Consider the following 18,948-nt stretch of genomic DNA (forward strand, 5'->3'; position numbering starts at 1 on the left):
AGCGACTTACAGTAGTGAATACATACATTTCATTTCATAGTTTTTTTTTCTTTCGTACTGGCCCCCCGTGGGAATCGAACCCACAACCCTGGCGTTGTCCTGGCGTTGCAAACACCATGCTCTACCAACTGAGCCAGAGGGAAGGCCTGTGGGAAATCCTGATCTGTCTGCTAATGACAGACGGCTCATTTAGATTTTCTGAATATAGTCCATGTAGCCTATGCAGTTCAATACAATCTTTGTTGTATAGCCTACAGTATGGGGCGGCAGGTAGCCTACAGTATGGGGCGGCAGGTAGCCTACAGTATGGGGCGGCAGGTAGCCTACAGTATGGGGCGGCAGGTAGCCTACAGTATGGGGCGGCAGGTAGCCTAGTGGTTAGAGCGTTGGGCCAGTAACCAGCAGGTAGCCTACAGTATGGGGCGGCAGGTAGCCTACAGTATGGGGCGGCAGGTAGCCTATAGTAAGGGGCGGCAGGTAGCCTAGTGGTTAGAGCGTTGGGCCAGTAACCAGCAGGTAGCCTGCAGTATGGGGCGGCAGGTAGCCTAGTGGTTAGAGCGTTGGGCCAGTAACCAGCAGGTAGCCTACAGTATGGGGCGGCAGGTAGCCTAGTGGTTAGAGCGTTGGGCCAGTAACCAGCAGGTAGCCTACAGTATGGGGCGGCAGGTAGCCTAGTGGTTAGAGCGTTGGGCCAGTAACCAGCAGGTAGCCTACAGAATGGGGCGGCAGGTAGCCTAGTGGTTAGAGCGTTGGGCCAGTAACCGGCAGGTAGCCAACAGTATGGGGCGGCAGGTAGCCAACAGTATGGGGCGGCAGGTAGCCAACAGTATGGGGCGGCAGGTAGCCTACAGTATGGGGCGGCAGGTAGCCTACAGTATGGGGCGGCAGGTAGCCTACAGTATGGGGCGGCAGGTAGCCTACAGTATGGGGCGGCAGGTAGCCTACAGTATGGGGCGGCAGGTAGCCTACAGTATGGGGCGGCAGGTAGCCTACAGTATGGGGCGGCAGGTAGCCTATAGTAAGGGGCGGCTGGTAGCCTAGTGGTTAGAGCGTTGGGCCAGTAACCAGCAGGTAGCCTACAGAATGGGGCAGCAGGTAGCCTAGTGGTTAGAGCGTTGGGCCAGTAACCAGCAGGTAGCCTACAGTATGGGGCGGCAGGTAGCCTAGTGGTTAGAGCGTTGGGCCAGTAACCGGCAGGTAGCCTACAGTATGGGGCGGCAGGTAGCCTAGTGGTTAGAGCGTTGGGCCAGTAACCGGCAGGTAGCCAACAGTATGGGGCGGCAGGTAGCCAACAGTATGGGGCGGCAGGTAGCCAACAGTATGGGGCGGCAGGTAGCCTACAGTATGGGGCGGCAGGTAGCCTACAGTATGGGGCGGCAGGTAGCCTACAGTATGGGGCGGCAGGTAGCCTACAGTATGGGGCGGCAGGTAGCCTACAGTATGGGGCGGCAGGTAGCCTACAGTATGGGGCGGCAGGTAGCCTACAGTATGGGGCGGCTGGTAGCCTAGTGGTTAGAGCGTTGGGCCAGTAACCAGCAGGTAGCCTACAGTATGGGGCGGCAGGTAGCCTAGTGGTTAGAGCGTTGGGCCAGTAGCCAACAGTATGGGGCGGCAGGTAGCCTAGTGGTTAGAGCGTTGGGCCAGTAACCGAGCTGACAAGGTACAAATCTGTCGTTCTGCCCCTGAACAAGGCAGTTAACCCACTGTTCTCCTGAACAAGGCAGTTAACCCACTGTTCTCCTGAACAAGGCAGTTAACCCACTGTTCTCCTGAACAAGGCAGTTAACCCACTGTTCTCCTGAACAAGGCAGTTAACCCACTGTTCCCCTGAACAAGGCAGTTAACCCACTGTTCCCCTGAACAAGGCAGTTAACCCACTGTTCCCCTGAACAAGGCAGTTAACCCACTGTTCCCCTGAACAAGGCAGTTAACCCACTGTTCCCCTGAACAAGGCAGTTAACCCACTGTTCCCCTGAACAAGGCAGTTAACCCACTGTTCCCCTGAACAAGGCAGTTAACCCACTGTTCCCCTGAACAAGGCAGTTAACCCACTGTTCCTAGGCCGTCATTGTAAATAAGAATTTGACTTGCCTAGTTAAAAAAAAAATCTGTCTCTCTGTATGTATGTGGTGCTCCTCTACATAAAGGAGATGACTGACAACTCCATGGCAGCCAGCAACCTAGGCCCTGCGGTCGTATAGTAGGGCTACAGTCAGACAGTAGGCCTGCGGTCGGGTGGCAGGCCCTGCGGTCGGGTGGCAGGCCCTGCGGTCGGGTGGCAGGCCCTGCGGTCGGGTGGCAGGCCCTGCGGTCGGGTGGCAGGCCCTGCGGTTAGTAGGCCTTGGGGTTTAGATGGGGTTTAGTTCATTCAAGTGAAAACTGTTCGGGAAAAAAACTGTCATAATGAACACTTCATTCGGTCGGGTGGCAGGCCCTGCGGTCGGGTGGCAGGCCCTGCGGTCGGGTGGCAGGCCCTGCGGTCGGGTGGCAGGCCCTGCGGTCGGGTACAGAAACGACATTCTCTTTATCATTTAGTATAAATGAAGTGTTCATTATGACAGTTTTTTTCCCGAACAGTTTTCACTTGAATGAACTAAACCCCATCTGGAGTCGTCTGAAAGGTGGCCTGGTTGGAGTAGTGTAAATAGAATCAAAAGTAGTGAAAACCACAGTGGTAATCAAAGTGGTGCTCCACAAAACCTCTTCATAAAGGAGATGTCTGACTGAACCTCATGGCAACCAGCAACCTAGGCCTACAGTCTGGGCATGTAGTTGTAAAAATGGCAGATTAGTACAGAATCCAAAAGCAATTTCTTCTCTAATATCAATTTGATGTATTATTAGTGTTTTTGTCTGCAGTCTAAACGTGACGTAACCATACTACACTGGAAAAGTACCAATGAACAAATTTACCATTGTCATTTCCTTTTTCTTATTTACTAAGATTATAGCTGAGATGATTATTTCCTAAGTGAAGAAGCAAAAAAATGTCTTTATCGGTGCCTTTGCAGAACTTGTGGTTTACAAAAAAGGGAAATGACTTTAAAATAAAAAAAATCTTCCAAACAGCGTAGCAGCTCAGGCCTGCGATAAGAATAATGTTCCAGGCCCTGCAGGGACACTGCCACTTCACTATTCAATACAAGATGTTGATGTTCCAGGCCCTGCAGGGACACTGCCACTTCACTATTCAATACAAGATGTTGATGTTCCAGGCCCTGCAGGGACACTGCCACTTCACTATTCAATACAAGATGTTGATGTTCCAGGCCCTGCAGGGACACTGCCACGTCACTATTCAATACAAGATGTTGATGTTCCAGGCCCTGCAGGGACACTGCCACTTCACTATTCAATACAAGATGTTGATGTTCCAGGCCCTGCAGGGACACTGCCACTTCACTATTCAATACAAGATGTTGATGTTCCAGGCCCTGCAGGGTCCCTGCCACGTCACTATTCAATACAAGATGTTATAGTAGAGTGCTACACAACCAGAAACAGCTAGGAGTCCCTGGCAGCTGTCTGGAGGATAGATTTGGACAATTGAACTGGATTTTCTGATCCTCTCCTCACAGCTAATGTATTCTCATTGTAGCAGCATTGTTGTTTACTTGTTGGCCCTGGCCTGGCTAGTTGGACTGTCTGGGCTGGCTGGCTGGACTGGCTGGCTGGACTGTCTGGCTGGCTGGACTGTCTGGCTGGCTGGACGGACTGGCTGGCTGGGTGGCCTAGCTGGCTTTTCATCTGGTGTAGGCCCATGGGCTAAACAAGCCAGAGTTACTTCTGTTACCATTCTATTCTTTTACTGGGAGTCATTTATTGTAAATCTTCCACCAAATATATAACAATAGGGAGAACATATCAATACAACAAACAAAAGTATAGTCTAACTTCTCTGCATCTGTTTTCTCGTGACTTTGTTGGTCCTCGTCAGAATCTCCATTTAATAACTGCTGAAACCGTGAGGTTCTGCTTGGCCTTTACCCTGTGGTACTGTTCACCTGTCCTCAGTGACTTGTGATAAAAGGTCTGTTTGCTTGTAGAAAGGCAGCGAGATCTATGGCCTTCCTGATAAAGTCATTATTATTAAGAAGCACTGTGAAGGGACCAGACGTTTTACAGTTTTTAAAAGTTACTAAGCAATCATAAACATGAAGTGGCTCTTTCTTACACAGCAATATTTCCTCTTCTGATGCTCTATAAACTCTGAAATGACACTGGAATGCATGTTCACACAGTTTTATTAAAGTGTATTGGTCGTGTACACAGTTTAGCAGATGTTCTAGCAGGTGCTGAGAAATGCTACGTAACGAGCTATTATTATTATTATTACTACTATTGAATTGGTTTCAGTAGTTCAGACCAACACTTCCGTTTTGGTCAGTCCCTTCATGGATGTAATGTAAGTATCCAAAGCTTGTTTCTGTCGAGATGTCTTCTAGGGATCAGCACCAGGCTTCTCTGTGGTTAGTACAAGCAGGCAGACTAGGCGAGTGATCATATTCACGTTAGCCTTCTCCTTGTGGGGTGAAATCAGAGAAAATCAATTCCCCAGCTGTGCAATCTGAACAGTGATCACATATTTCCAACTGTGGTACGACGACGAAGTCGTAACTCACACTAATAATTTCCTGTTTCCCTAGAAACAGTATCAACACTGTTACTGTTATGTGATTGAAATGCTCCGGCATCGAGTTGTGTGTGTGTTTGCAGTGCACTTCGTGGTTTAAAAAAAGAAAAGGCCTCTTGTTGTATCTGAGTTGGAGGCGTATAGATCGTAAAGCCTGTTCTGTCTCTTCTAGAATCATCCAATGACGCAGACCTGGGTTCAAATAATATTTGATATCTTTCAAATACTTTCAGCATTTGCTCTAGCCTGGTTGGAGTGCCAGATGGGCGGGGTTTATAGTTTTTGGTCTACTCTGTTGGGACATTTTAAGTCAGGCAAGCTCAATCAAGCACAGATAACAACATATTTTAAATGATTTGAAATAGTAGTTGAACCCAGGTCTGCAACCAAACCAAGGGCTGGGTCTCAGCCTCTTTCAGACAGGGTGCTGTAACTCATGTGGCCTAGGCCACTCAATGAAACCAATGACTCTACCTCAGACATTCCCAGGGAGAGGCTGTGCCAAAGAAAGCCGTTCACTTTATTGTCTTGGCTACCCACAAAACCACACATTGCACAGACTTGTAGACCCCTGGCTAATGGCTAGGCTAACGTCTCAGAGTTTCACATCCCACCATGCAATCCTTACTAAACTCCAAAACCAGGCAATTATTGAATTAGGCTACACGAATTCCTCCTTTTTATTGTTGAATTGCGTTTACAATATCTGCTGTAGGTTGTTGTTGATTTGCTGGGATAGCCAGGGAACGTGTTTTCAGCTGTTTGAATGAAGACCTCCTGGATCTGTGTGTGAATCAGTCTGACTGCTGCTGAGGTCTTCAGTCTTTTTAATGATCAGTCATCTTGTGAGTGTTTTTAAAAAGGATGAAAATCCCATTATTCCAGATACATGGAGATGAAAAGGTCGGTCTTCATCATGAGCCAAGATGTTCTCCTCAGCATTAACTCAGCCAGAGGACAGACTTTATCAGCCGTTAGTGTCTATGGTTTATTCAGCTGACGGACTGTAAATCAGACCATATATCATCTCTATGGTGTCAGTTTGATGTCTCTGGTTGTGTTCACCTATTCAATGCCAGTCTAATTATATTGAAAAGGGACCAGCCTTGATGTTTGTGTAGAAGAAATCAACTTGGATGGTTGGAATCCATCCCTTAGCCTTGGCTCCCACTATAACAAGTGTTATTCAGTCAGGCATACTATTCAGCAGGCATAGTTCTGAGATGACTAAAAGAGAGCTTATGAAATGAGGCCTACTGTACTTTGTCATTTCTGCAGTTCATTTTTATGGTCTTTAAAATGGGGAGAAAGCATGTCAACGGCAGACATTGTGCCTTGGCATAGACTGGGAGCTGAATATTTGGAGACTGTAATATCATTGAGTCTTGTGCAAAAAGAAGGATGCACTGCTCCTTCTTGTCTCTTTTTTTTAGGAGTCCTGCAAAGACACTAAGACAGGCCTATATTATTACTCAGATCAGCTTCTCTCTTTTCTCTCCATCTTTATTTCAGGCCTACACGTAAGCAGCTAGCAGATCATGTGTTTAGGAACCAATACTCAAGTCAAGTGATAATGAAAGACATGGAACACAATGGCTTTCGAGTGGCACTGCGGTCTAAGGCACTGCATCTCAGTGCTAAGTGCATCACAACAGACCCTGGATCGATCCCGGGCTGTATTACAACCGGCCGTGATCGGGAGTCTCATAGGGGCGGCGCACAATTTGCCCAGCGTCATCTGGGTTAGGGGAGGGTTTGGCCAGGGGGCAGGCCGTCATTGTAAAGTAAGAATGGGTTCTTAACTGCCTAGTTAAATAAATGAGTAAAAAAACATAAGGGGAAGTTCATAGTCAAGTTGTTTGTTGACGACAGTTGACAATATTGTAATTTCACAAGAAACCTCAGTTTAACACATGGATGGAGTCAGAATCAAGTGCCTCCTCACTTCACTATTTTTCAGTATGGAAAATTGCATCAATATCAAGTCTAACTGGTCTCAATAAATTATTTTATTTTCTTACTACATCAATTAATTCAAACCTACTTCTGTAATGTGTGATTATGGGGGAATAAATATGTCCAAGTCAAGTGGTTTTAAGGCCTTCCAAAATAAACTGCGTCCTGTTATCTGCTTCTCCAGTTTCCTGTCATTTGTCCAAGGAGGGGGGGAGAGAGAGGAAAGGAGGGGGTGAAAGAGGTTGGTGGGTGGGTGGGGTGCAGTGAGCGAGAACGTGCAGTTAGCCAAGTCAGGAAGGATAATGGAAGGATAATGGCTATGGATCTGAATCCCCCAGCAGCAGCAGCAGTCCAATGCTCCAGCAGCTGTTCGTTAGTCTCGCTCCCTCCGTCCAGTGTACTAACTTAACTAAAACTCTGCTGGGTGGTGATGAGCCCTCCCTCTCTCCCTCGGTCCTCAGCGGTGATTCATCTGATGGCCCTAGACCACAACAGCCAGGAGAAATGGTGTGTAGTCAGATGTCAGGAAACCACCCGAATATTTGTGTTCCATCGAGTCACCTCAGTTATGTGGTGTACGCACGTCTCAAATGGCACCCTATTCCCTGTATAGTGCCCTACTTTTGATCAGGGCCCATAAGACGCTGGCCAAAAGTAGTGTACTATGTAGAGAATAGGGTCTAAAGTAGTGTACTATGTAGGGAATAGGGTGCCATTTGGCACATTTAGTTGTGGTGTATGGTGACGCTCTAAGCTGTGTCAAAAGATTACTTTCAAGACTCTGAGCAAATTCAGGTAGGTCCCTCCCCATTTCCTTCCGTTTTAAGAGACGTTTTGCAACAGAATCGACGTAATGCATATGCCCCCAGGCGAGCCAGCATGAGGGAGGGAGGGAGGGAGGGAGGGAGAGAGGGGGAGAGAGAGAGGAGGGGGCAGGCAGAAAAAAATGTGGTGCGCATATGTCTTGGTAATCAGTCTTGCATGCCTCGCTAATTCACCTCTTCCTCTCTGGTTTTATTTAAATTACACTGATTTCTCCAGGCCTTTATAGCTTATCATCTAGTTAGGCTATAGCACAGCAAATCCATTTTAGTGGGGTAAAAAAAACATTGCTTTTCGGTTTGGGATTTTTCTTAGCTTTCACACCCCTAATCTATGTATACTCAGCTAGCTAGCTGACTATCATTACTCCTCCTCTGCCATTTGATACCACCGGATTTAGTCCTGTTTTACCACCTCTTAACACAACTACACAGTGAGGCCGTGTTGGAGGGGTTAGCCATAACTATGTCTTCTATGCATTCTCTGGAGAGGTCTGCAGATTTGGTAAGATCTGACAAGACTTTGATGGAAAATGTTATGTTTGTGCTCTTCTAATAACCAATTTCATGCACGTGACTGAAATAATCCTCACTATCAGTATCTGCAATTTGGCAGTACGCCCAGACCCTTGTTTTGAGAACGAAATATATCTGTTTCAAGGTCTCCGCTTAGAGAGAAGAAGCCTTGTGAGGTATTGGTTTGTCACGTGCATAAACCAGTATTGGTATGTAACATGAATGAAGCAAAAGTTAATTATGAATAGGCTAAATCATGCAAATATAACTTGTCTGCAATATTTAAGAGAACTAACGGGACTGTCCCTGTAGAGCTTCTGACAGATGTTCACTATGGTGCATCAAGTTTGTTGGAACCTCTCCAGTGCTCTGTTAATAAACAATGATTCATTTAAGATTGACTTCGAGTGTCCTATGTGTAGAATTTCCACGACAATTTTATCAAAAGTCATTGCAATGCTAAATATCTCTTAGCTTCACGCGTGCTATGCTGCCTGTGAACAGGAAACATTTGGATAATACATACTTTTCTATTACAGAGTTATGGGCACATACTTCCGTTCCAAAAGACGTTCAGAGCAGACGGTTGTTAATGGCGGTGAGGACACTTAGGTCGAATAGAATGTAACCATAGAAAGAACTAGCTCCACATCTGAAAGAACTAGCTCCACATCTGAAAGAACTAGCTCCACATCTGAAAGAACTAGCTCCACATCTGAAAGAACTAGCTCCACATCTGAAAGAACTAGCTCCACATCTGAAAGCCAGGCTGTCTTTCTCTGTGCCCCAGTCCTCCAGGCTTTGAGAGTCCCTGGGTGCATGTGAACAATGCCTTGTCTGTTCTGCTGGTCCGGGCCACTTTATCTAGCTCCTTCACAACGCTGCACTGGTCTGTGCTGTTCTGTTGGCAGCTGGAAATAGGAGTGTCAACTTTTCTACCCCAGACCCTGGCTGGCTGGAGGGCCAGCTTGACATCAGGCTGTGTGGTATGTGACAGCATACTGCCACAATGACAGTCTGAGCATGCGAATGGATAAACAAGTCAACATTAAGAATTACCTAGTCCGAATATAACCTTTTTTTCAGTGCGCAGACAGAATAATCTCTTTTTGAAATAAAGAATCCATTACCTATCCACCTGTGCTCTTGTCGTTTAGTAAAGTTCTATAAAAAAAAAATCGACCTGCTTCGGCCCTGCATGCCTGTGTGTTGCCTAATCAGTCAGTTTCTGGTTGGGGTTGGAGATCAGAATACAGCTGCCACGCCCTTGAGCTGGAATGAATGCAAATACATTCTATTTTTATAGAGTTGTTGGGATCAGGGCTGTTGTTGGTCTACAGAACACATGAAGAGAGGGAGGTGGGAAAGGGGAAATTAGGATAAAGTGGATCTTTTATTATTACTAAGAAGCCATTTTTGCTTAGTGCAAAACCCCCTACTGTGCCTGAAAGTGAACACCATTCTCAGAGAAAACAACGTACTTTTTGTTTTCAAACACCTCTTTTCAGCTACTGTGTATTTCCGAAGTCTTTGGTGTATTTAGGCAACAATCCCCTTCCTATTCTTTCAGAAGTCTATACTGTGTACATAGAAGTCTTCTTGTCTGAACTTGCCCTCACCCTGAACAGGATATCACTGTAAGGAAATGTCTTAAGAAAACAGTGATTGGATACGAGAGATTAGCAAAATACACTGAGCTCATTTCCTCAACAGGTCAGTCATTACAACAACCATATAGGGCCAGGTAGGGCTGCATGATATGGCCATTTTTTATAGCAAATATTCAGTGGAAGATAAAGTTCCCAATTGTCATACTTGAGTCAAAGTATCTGTACTGATGGCGCAAAAGCCATGACAGGGAGACATAGTGGAGTGGTAACGTCCGTGCAAGTAATTGCTCTCGACGCCACTTGGGTTCACTGCAGCATCCACCGAGAGGCTCTGCTGCCAGGGGAATACCTGACAGCTTGAAAGACATTTTGGACACTACAGGAAAAATGGTTAACTTTGTTAAAGCAAGGCCCCTGAACTCTCGTGTATTTTCTGCACTATGCAATGATATGGGCAGCGGCCATGCAACACTTTTACAACATACAGAAGTGCGCTGGTTATCAAGGGGCAAAGTATTGACACGTTTCTTTGAATTGAGAGACGAGCTTAAAGTTGTCTTTACTGACCATCATTTTCACTTGTCTGACCGCTTGCGTGACGAGTTTCTCACACGACTGGCCTATCTGAGTGATGCTTTTTCTCACCTGAATAATCTGAATCTAGGATTACAGAGACTCTCCACAACTATATTCAATGTGCTGGACAAAATTGAGGCTATGATTAAGAAGTTGGAGCTCTTCTCTGTCTGCATTAACAAGGACAACCCACAGGTCTTTCCATCATTGTATGATTTTTTTGTGTGCAAATGAACGCAAGCTTATAGACAATGTCAAATGTGATGTAGCGAAGCACCTGAGTGAGTTGGGTGCGCAATTATGCAGGTACTTTCCCAAAACGGATGACACAAACAACTGGATTCATCATCCCTTTCATGCCCTGTCTCCAGTCCACTTACTGATATCTGAACAAGAGAGCCTCATCGAAATTCCAACACACGGGTTCTGTGAAAATGTAATTCAATCAGAAGCCACTGCCAGATTTCTGGATTGGGCTGCGCTCAGAGTATCCTACCCTTGGCAAATCGCGCTGTTAAGACACTGATGCCCTTTGCAACCACGTACCTATGTGAGAGTGGATTCTCAGCCCTCACTAGCATGAAAACTAAATACAGGCACAGACTGTGTGTGGAAAATGATTTAAGACTGAGACTCTCTCCAATACAACCCAACATAGCAGAGTTATGTGCATCCTTTCAAGTACACCCTTCTCATTAACCTGTGGTGAATTATTCACAATTTTCAATGAAAAAATAAGGTTTTATATGTAAGATGGCTAAATAAAGAGCAAAATGATTGATTATTATATTATTATTTGTGCCATGGTCCTATAAGAGCTCTGTCACTTCCCACGAGCCGGGTTATGACAACTCTCACTCATTCTTATGTTTAATAAATATATTGTGTGTGTGTGTGTGTGTGTGTGTGTGTGTGTGTGTGTGTGACAGGCTTACAATGAGGGTAAATAACAACATTTGAGAGTGCGCTGACCCCGGTGCTAGAGGGGATACACAGCTGGAGGTTAAATGTTTGAAGGAGTACGGGACTGTAAAAAGTTCAGGAACCACTGGTCTAAATCATTTGATGAGCCAGGGTGAAATCCAGAGCTGTGCTATATACACGGAGTGGACAAAACATTAAGAACACCTTCCTACTATTGAGTTGCACTCCTGTCTTTTACCCTCAGAACAGTCTCAATTCGTCGGGCCATGGACTCTACAATGTGTCAAAAGCGTTCCACAGGGATGCTGGTCCATGTTGACCCCAATGCTTCCCACAGTTGTGTCAAGTTGGCTGGATGTCCTTTGGGTGGTGGACTATTCTTGATATATGTGGGGAAACTGTTGAGCATGAAAACCCAGCAGCGTTGCAGTTCTTGACACAAACGGGTACGTCTGGCACAATCTACCATACCCTGTTCAAAGGCACTAAAATATTTAGTCTTGCCCGTTCACCCTCTGAATGACACACATAGTCAATCCATGTCTCAATTGTCCCCCAAAAATTATTCTCTAGTTGGTGATTTTCAAAAGTGGGGTGGGGAAAAACAGGGGGGAAACTTGTAACTGGTAGATGTCCAGTTTCCCCCTCTAACTGGTAGTGGGGTGGTAGATTCCCCCTCTAACTGGTAGTGGGGTGGTAGATTCCCCCTCTAACTGGTAGTGGGGTGGTAGATTCCCCCTCTAACTGGTAGTGGGGTGGTAGATTCCCCCTCTAACTGGTAGTGGGGTGGTAGATTCCCCCTCTAACTGGTAGTGGGGTGGTAGATGCCCAGTTTCCCCCTCTAACTGGTAGTGGGTGGTAGATGCCCAGTTTCCCCTCTAACTGGTAGTGGGTGGTAGATTCCCAGTTTCCCCTCTAACTGGTAGTGGGGTGGTAGATTCCCCCTCTAACTGGTAGTGGGGTGGTAGATGTCCAGTTTCCCCTCTAACTGGTAGTGGGGTGGTAGATGCCCAGTTTCCCCTCTAACTGGTAGTGGGGTGGTAGATTCCCCCTCTAACTGGTAGTGGGGTGGTAGATTCCCCCTCTAACTGGTAGTGGGGTGGTAGATGCCCAGTTTCCCCTCTAACTGGTAGTGGGGTGGTAGATTCCCCCTCTAACTGGTAGTGGGGTGGTAGATTCCCCCTCTAACTGGTAGTGGGGTGGTAGATGCCCAGTTTCCCCCTCTAACTGGTAGTGGGGTGGTAGATGCCCAGTTTCCCCCTCTAACTGGTAGTGGGGTGGTAGATGCCCAGTTTCCCCCTCTAACTGGTAGTGGGGTGGTAGATGCCCAGTTTCCCCCTCTAACTGGTAGTGGGGTGGTAGATGCCCAGTTTCCCCCTCTAACTGGTAGTGGGGTGGTAGATGCCCAGTTTCCCCCTCTAACTGGTAGTGGGGTGGTAGATGTCCAGTTTCCCCTCTAACTGGTAGTGGGGTGGTAGATTCCCCCTCTAACTGGTAGTGGGGTGGTAGATTCCCCCTCTAACTGGTAGTGGGGTGGTAGATTCCCCCTCTAACTGGTAGTGGGGTGGTAGATGCCCAGATTCCCCCTCTAACTGGTAGTGGGGTGGTAGATGCCCAGTTTCCCCCTCTAACTGGTAGTGGGGTGGTAGATGCCCAGTTTCCCCTCTAACTGGTAGTGGGGTGGTAGATGTCCAGTTTCCCCTCTAACTGGTAGTGGGGTGGTAGATTCCCCCTCTAACTGGTAGTGGGGTGGTAGATGTCCAGTTTCCCCTCTAACTGGTAGTGGGGTGGTAGATTCCCCCTCTAACTGGTAGTGGGGTGGTAGATTCCCCCTCTAACTGGTAGTGGGGTGGTAGATTCCCCCTCTAACTGGTAGTGGGGTGGTAGATGCCCAGTTTCCCCCTCTAACTGGTAGTGGGGTGGTAGATGCCCAGTTTCCCCCTCTAACTGGTAGTGGGGTGGTAGATGTCCAGTTTCCCCTCTAACTGGTAGTGGGGTGGTAGATTCCCCCTCTAACTGGTAGTGGGGTGGTAGATGTCCAGTTTCCCCTCTAACTGGTAGTGGGGTGGTAGATTCCCCCTCTAACTGGTAGTGGGGTGGTAGATTCCCCCTCTAACTGGTAGTGGGGTGGTAGATTCCCCCTCTAACTGGTAGTGGGGTGGTAGATTCCCCCTCTAACTGGTAGTGGGGTGGTAGATTCCCCCTCTAACTGGTAGTGGGGTGGTAGATTCCCCCTCTAACTGGTAGTGGGGTGGTAGATTCCCCCTCTAACTGGTAGTGGGGTGGTAGATGCCCAGTTTCCCCTCTTTCTGGCCCTTTAGTTGAAGTCCACTCAGTTGTTTGTGTCCGACATCTAAAAATAACTCTCTCCTGCTCCCCAAACCTTTAGTTGAACAGCTCTCTAACTACCCTGGAACGCTGGGCAGTTAATTATGGCTTTTGTTCAGAGCCTCTCAAAGCAGGAATGCCAGGTTGACACATGTTACTTCCCACCTCACTCTGAGAGAGCTGGCAGTTGCTCCACTTTTAGCCTGGCATCAACCTTTTTGTTTAATTTACAAACGCTCACTAGCTCCCACTGGACCAATGAAATGCGGGAGGTAACGTGTGCTTTTGTAGTACGACATCTTTCTGGATTGGCTGTGCCATTACAGTTTAGAGTCGTCCTTGAGCTGACACCTCGACAGTACTCTCCACATTCCCAATAACTCACAGGGTTAGGAAGTTTGTTTTTTGCAACTTCATGCCCTGGCTGTGGCCCAGTCTTTCAGCCTCACTCCACTTTTAGTTCTACTTCCACCTTTTGTGTTGAATTTATGAACGGTGTAGGTGGACGCTCTACTCCCACTTTCACACTGGACCAATGAGAAGACAGTAATGGGGTCAGGGGATATGGTTCTGGCTCCGCCCCACTCTGACTCCATGACGTCAGCCTTCTGGAATGGAGGACTGTGTTACTCACTGTAATGAGCTGCTTGAACAGTTGGTTATCCTTGAACTTTAACCTCCCCACTAATGGAACATTCCTAATAACTAGCTTCAGGAGTTCTTAGTCATAGCCCTCCTATAGGCTGGCTGGCATTAGTGGTGAGGTGGCCTTATGGGGGGGGAAAAAAACTGAACTGTAATTATACATTTTTGAAAGGTTGTCCATCTTTTAAATATTTTGTACTCTTAAAAAGTACCCAAAATTCCTTAAATCTAATTGTAAATCCTTTTATTTTCTACACAGCAGAAGAAGCTGATCAAGTTGGAGTCGTGTGTTTGTGTAGTTGTGGGCATGTTCACACTAGTTAAATATAATCATGTGGGTGAAGAGCTGTGAAAAACGGGCTGTGTGTGTGTCCAGTGGGTGTGCGTGCAGAGGTGTGTGTGTGTGTGTGTGTATAAGAGTGAAGAGGTGTATAACAGGGGTTGGGTCAGAGATCAGTCAGCCAACAAGCTCCACATGAATCAGACATTAACTAGTCTCAGTCTCAGAGCTCGAATGTCTGTTGGCCCAGGGTGGGCGTAACACACAGAGACAGACCTGGACTTCCCTCCCTGGGTTTCACATGATAAACATCACCAATAGGAAAGTCTAGAAGCTGTGTGCTTCACTAATCTCCAGTGATCTCCAGCTGTTGCTGTGTCATTGACATTTCTGTTGATATGAGTGAAACCTCTGGATGGGTTTGTTTTCTCATGGCTTCATGTTGTGAAGGATGTGTCTGATCGCTGAGGTCACACTGGAGGATATGAGTCATGGTAGCTGTGTGTGTGTGTTGCCCTCCAGTGACCTGTGTGTTGAGACAATGGTTTATATCATCCTTTAAATGTTAAATAAAACAATTAAAATGATTTAACAATATGTAGCTAAACGTGTAGATTATTAAAGAACAAAGGTTAAACACATTTACATTACATATTTCATGTGTAGGTTTCTCAGACCCAAATGCTCAATGGAGAATCTCTCTCTCTCTGTATGTATGTATGTATGCATGTATGTATGTATGTATGTGTGTGTGTGTGTGTGTGTGTGTGTATGTGTATATATGTGTATGTGTATATATATATATATGTATGTGTGTGTGTGTATATATATATGTATGTGTATATATGTATGTGTGTATATGTGTATATATAAGTATATGTATGTATATATATGTATGTGTGTGTGATGACTTAGTCTGAGTAGTATACGTTTATGTCCAGGAACCTGGCGCTACAGGGTGTGTGAGTTAATGCCCTTCCTGATTTCCTGTTGTGTTCTAGGTGGGGAGAGACACTGTCCAGACCACAGAAGACCACATAATGAAGAGAGACATGCCTCCAGCTTTCATCAAGTATGTAGATGAAAGATATGTTTTCTCCTTAACTCTCAGCCCACAAACTTTATTACCTTATTTACCAGTCTAACAGTCTTATCCAATTTAGACATTTACAGTGCAATGATGTCTGAACCTCGTGGTGTACTCTTTCTCTCCCTCTAGTCTCTCGCTCTCTCTCTGTCTTGTTCTCTCTCCCTCTCCCTCTAGTCAATTTCAATTTAAGGGCTTTATTATCATGGGAAACATATGTTTACATTGCCAAAGCAAGTGAAGTAGATGATAAACAAAACTGAAATAAACAATAAAAATGAACAGTAAACATTACACTCACATAAGTTACAAAAGAATAAAGACATTTCAAATGTCAAATTATGTGCAAATAGTTCAGGTACAAAAGGGAAGACAAATAAACATAAATATGGGTTGTATTTACAATGGTGTTTGTTCTTCACTGGTTGACCTTTTGTTGTGGCAACAGGTCACACATCTTGCTGCTGTTATGGCACACTGTGGTATTTCACCCGGTAGATATGGGAGTTTATCAAGATTGGTTTGTTTTCAAATTATTTTTGGATCTGTGGAAATATGTGTTTCTAATATGGTCATACATTTGGCAGGAGGTTAGGAAGTTCAGTTTCCACCTCATTTTGTGGGCAGTGTGCACATAGCCTGTCTTCTCTTGAGAGCCAGGTCTGCCTACGGCGGCCTTTCTCAATAGCAAGGCTATGCTCACTGAGTCTGTACATAGTCAAAGATTTCCTTAAGTTTGGGTCGGTCACAGTGGTCAAGTATTCTGCCACTGTGTACTCTCTGTTTAGGACCAAATAGCATTCTAGTTTGCTCTGTTTTTTTTGCTAATTCTTTCCTATGTATCAAGTAATTATCTTTTTGTTTTCTCATTATTTGGTTGGGTCTAATTGCTGTTCTCTGGGGCTCTGTGGGGTGTGTTTGTGTTTGTGAACAGAGCCCCAGGACCAGCTTGCTTAGGGGACTCTTCTCCAGGTTCATCTCTCTGTAGGTGATGGCTTTGTTATGAAAGGTTTGGGAATCGCTTCCTTTTAGGTGGTTGTAGAATTTAATGGCTCTTTTCAGGATTTTTATAATTAGTGGGTATTGGCCTAATTCTGCTCTGCATTCATTATTTAGTGTTTTATATTGTACACAGAGGATATTTTTGTAGAATTCTGCATGCGCAGTCTCAATTTGGTGTTTATCCCATTTTTGTGAGTTCTTGGTTGGTGAGTGGACCCCAGACCTCACAACCATGAAGGACAATGGGTTCTATATCTGATTCAAGTATTAGCCAGATCTTAATTGGTATGTCAAATGTTATGTTCCTTTTGATGGCATAGAAGGCCCTTCTTGCCTAGTCTCTCAGACCGTTCACAGCTTTGTAGAAGTTACCTGTGGCGCTGATGTTTAGGCCGAGGTATGTATAGTTTTCTGTGTGCTCTAGGGAATCGGTGTCTAGATGGAATTTGTATTTGTGGTCTTGGCAACTGGACCTTTTTTGGAACATTATTTTGGTCTTACTGAGATTTACTGTCAGGGCCCAGGTCTGACAGAATCTGTGCAGAAGATCTAGGTGCTGTGGTAGACCCTCCTTGGTTGGGGACAGAAGCATCAGCAAACAGTAGACATTTGACTTCAGATTCTAGTCGGGTGAGGCCGGGTGCTGCAGACTGTACTAGTGCCCTCGCCAATTTGTTTATATATAGGAAAAGCTTTGTGTTCCATAGTGTCTAGTGTTGATGTGGTTTAGGCCCGGACCATCACAGTAGGTGTGATCAGAGCATGTTGAGCATCTGATCTGATACATACCTCTTAGGTTGCGGGATGGGGCTTGGCCGGGTGTAATAGTGGGGGTTGGGCCTGTTGCTCTACTCACGGCCTGGGCATATGTCCTGCTGTCATGTTGAGGTCCTTGCTGCAGGGGTGGGGGGCATGGGGTGGGCAGAAGGGGCGTAGGTCTGATATGGGGGGGCCTATATAGGGTGTTACCAGGGTTTGTTTGGGTTGGTCATAGCTGGTTGCGGTGATGCTGTGGTCTGGGTGTGGCTGGTGATGCTGTGGTCTGGGTGTGGCTGGTGATGCTGTGGTCTGGGTGTGGCTGATGATGCTGTGGTCTGGGTGTGGCCGGTGATGCTGTGGTCTGGGTGTGGCCGGTGATGCTGTGGTCTGGGTGTGGCCGGTGATGCTGTGGTCTGGGTGTGGCCGGTGATGCTGTGGTCTGGGTGTGGCCGGTGATGCTGTGGTCTGGGTGTGGCCGGTGATGCTGTGGTCTGGGTGTGGCCGGTGATGCTGTGGTCTGGGTGTGGCCGGTGATGCTGTGGTCTGGGTGTGGCCGGTGATGCTGTGGTCTGGGTGTGGCCGGTGATGCTGTGGTCTGGGTGTGGCCGGTGATGCTGTGGTCTGGGTGTGGCCGGTGATGCTGTGGTCTGGGTGTAGGTCCTCTTGGCGTGGGTTGTCTCGTTGCAGGTCCGGGTGTAGGTCCTCTTGGCGTGGGTTGTCTCGTTGCAGGTCCTTCAGGAGGGGGTCTGGGTGGGGGGTCCGTTGCAGGTCCTTCAGGAGGGGGTCTGGGTGGGGGGTCCGTTGCAGGTCCTTCAGGAGGGGGTCCTGCTGGTCTGGGTGGGGGGTCCGTTGCAGGTCCTTCAGGAGGGGGTCTGGGTGGGGGGTCCGTTGCTCTGTTGCTCCTGTGTGAGGTGCCGGGTCTGTGGTTGAGGGTGATGTCCTTCAGGGTCCTGCTAAATGTTGGGATTGCTGCCTTGTATAGGTGGACCTGGTCATAAAGGCTGTTCAAGTCCAGGGTGGAGTGGTGGGCCAGGAAAACATTTGGTTTTGAGGCACAGTCTTGCGAAATGCTTACATTCACCCGCTCTATGGTGGGTGAATGTAAGCATTTCCTGCTGGGCCCTCAGGTCATTTGTGTCTCCCTCTAGTCTCTCTCTCTCTCTCCCACTAGTCTCCCTCTAGTCTCTCTCTCCCTCTAGTCTCTCTCTCCCTCTAGTCTCTCTCTCTCCCTCTAGTCTCTCTCTCTCCCTCTAGTCTCTCTCTCTCCCTCTAGTCTCTCTCTCTCCCTCTAGTCTCTCTCTCTCTCCCTCTAGTCTCTCTCTCTCCCTCTAGTCTCTCCCTCTCCCTCTAGTCTCTCTCTCTCCCTCTAGTCTCTCTCTCCCTCTCCCTCTAGTCTCTCTCTCCCTCTAGTCTCTCTCTCTCTCCTCTAGTCCTCTCTCCCTCTAGTCTCTCTCTCCCTCTAGTCTCTCTCTCCCTCCCTCTCCCTCTAGTCTCTCTCTCCCTCTAGTCTCTCTCTCCCTCTAGTCTCTCCCTCTCCCTCTAGTCTCTCTCTCCCTCTAGTCTCTCTCTCCCTCTAGTCTCTCTCTCCCTCTAGTCTCTCTCTCCCTCTAGTCTCTCTCTCTCCCTCTAGTCTCTCTCTCCCTCTAGTCTCTCTCTCCCTCTATCTCCTCTCTCTCTCTAGTCTCTCTCTCTCTCCCCTCTAGTCTCTCTCTCTCTCTCTCCCTCTAGTCTCTCTCTCTCTCTCCCTCTAGTCTCTCTCTCTCTCTCTCTCTCTCCCTCTAGTCTCTCTCTCTCTCTCTCCCTCTAGTCTC

At 47.0% G+C, this 18,948-nt stretch overlaps 1 protein-coding gene across 1 annotated transcript in view; it reads left to right on the top strand.

Moving 5' to 3' along the window:
* The window catches only part of LOC115200894 (vinculin-like), a 42,955-nt gene that overhangs the window by 2,218 nt on the left and 21,789 nt on the right, over positions 1 to 18,948 (top strand). The window contains exons 2-3 of the mRNA XM_029764009.1: positions 15,291 to 15,428; positions 17,867 to 18,013. Of these exons, the coding sequence (XP_029619869.1) occupies positions 15,291 to 15,428; positions 17,867 to 18,013 (285 nt within the window). The remainder of the gene's footprint in view (positions 1 to 15,290; positions 15,429 to 17,866; positions 18,014 to 18,948) is intronic.

The sequence above is a fragment of the Salmo trutta genome, chromosome 10 (assembly GCF_901001165.1).
Source record: "Salmo trutta chromosome 10, fSalTru1.1, whole genome shotgun sequence".
NCBI lineage: Eukaryota > Metazoa > Chordata > Actinopteri > Salmoniformes > Salmonidae > Salmo > Salmo trutta.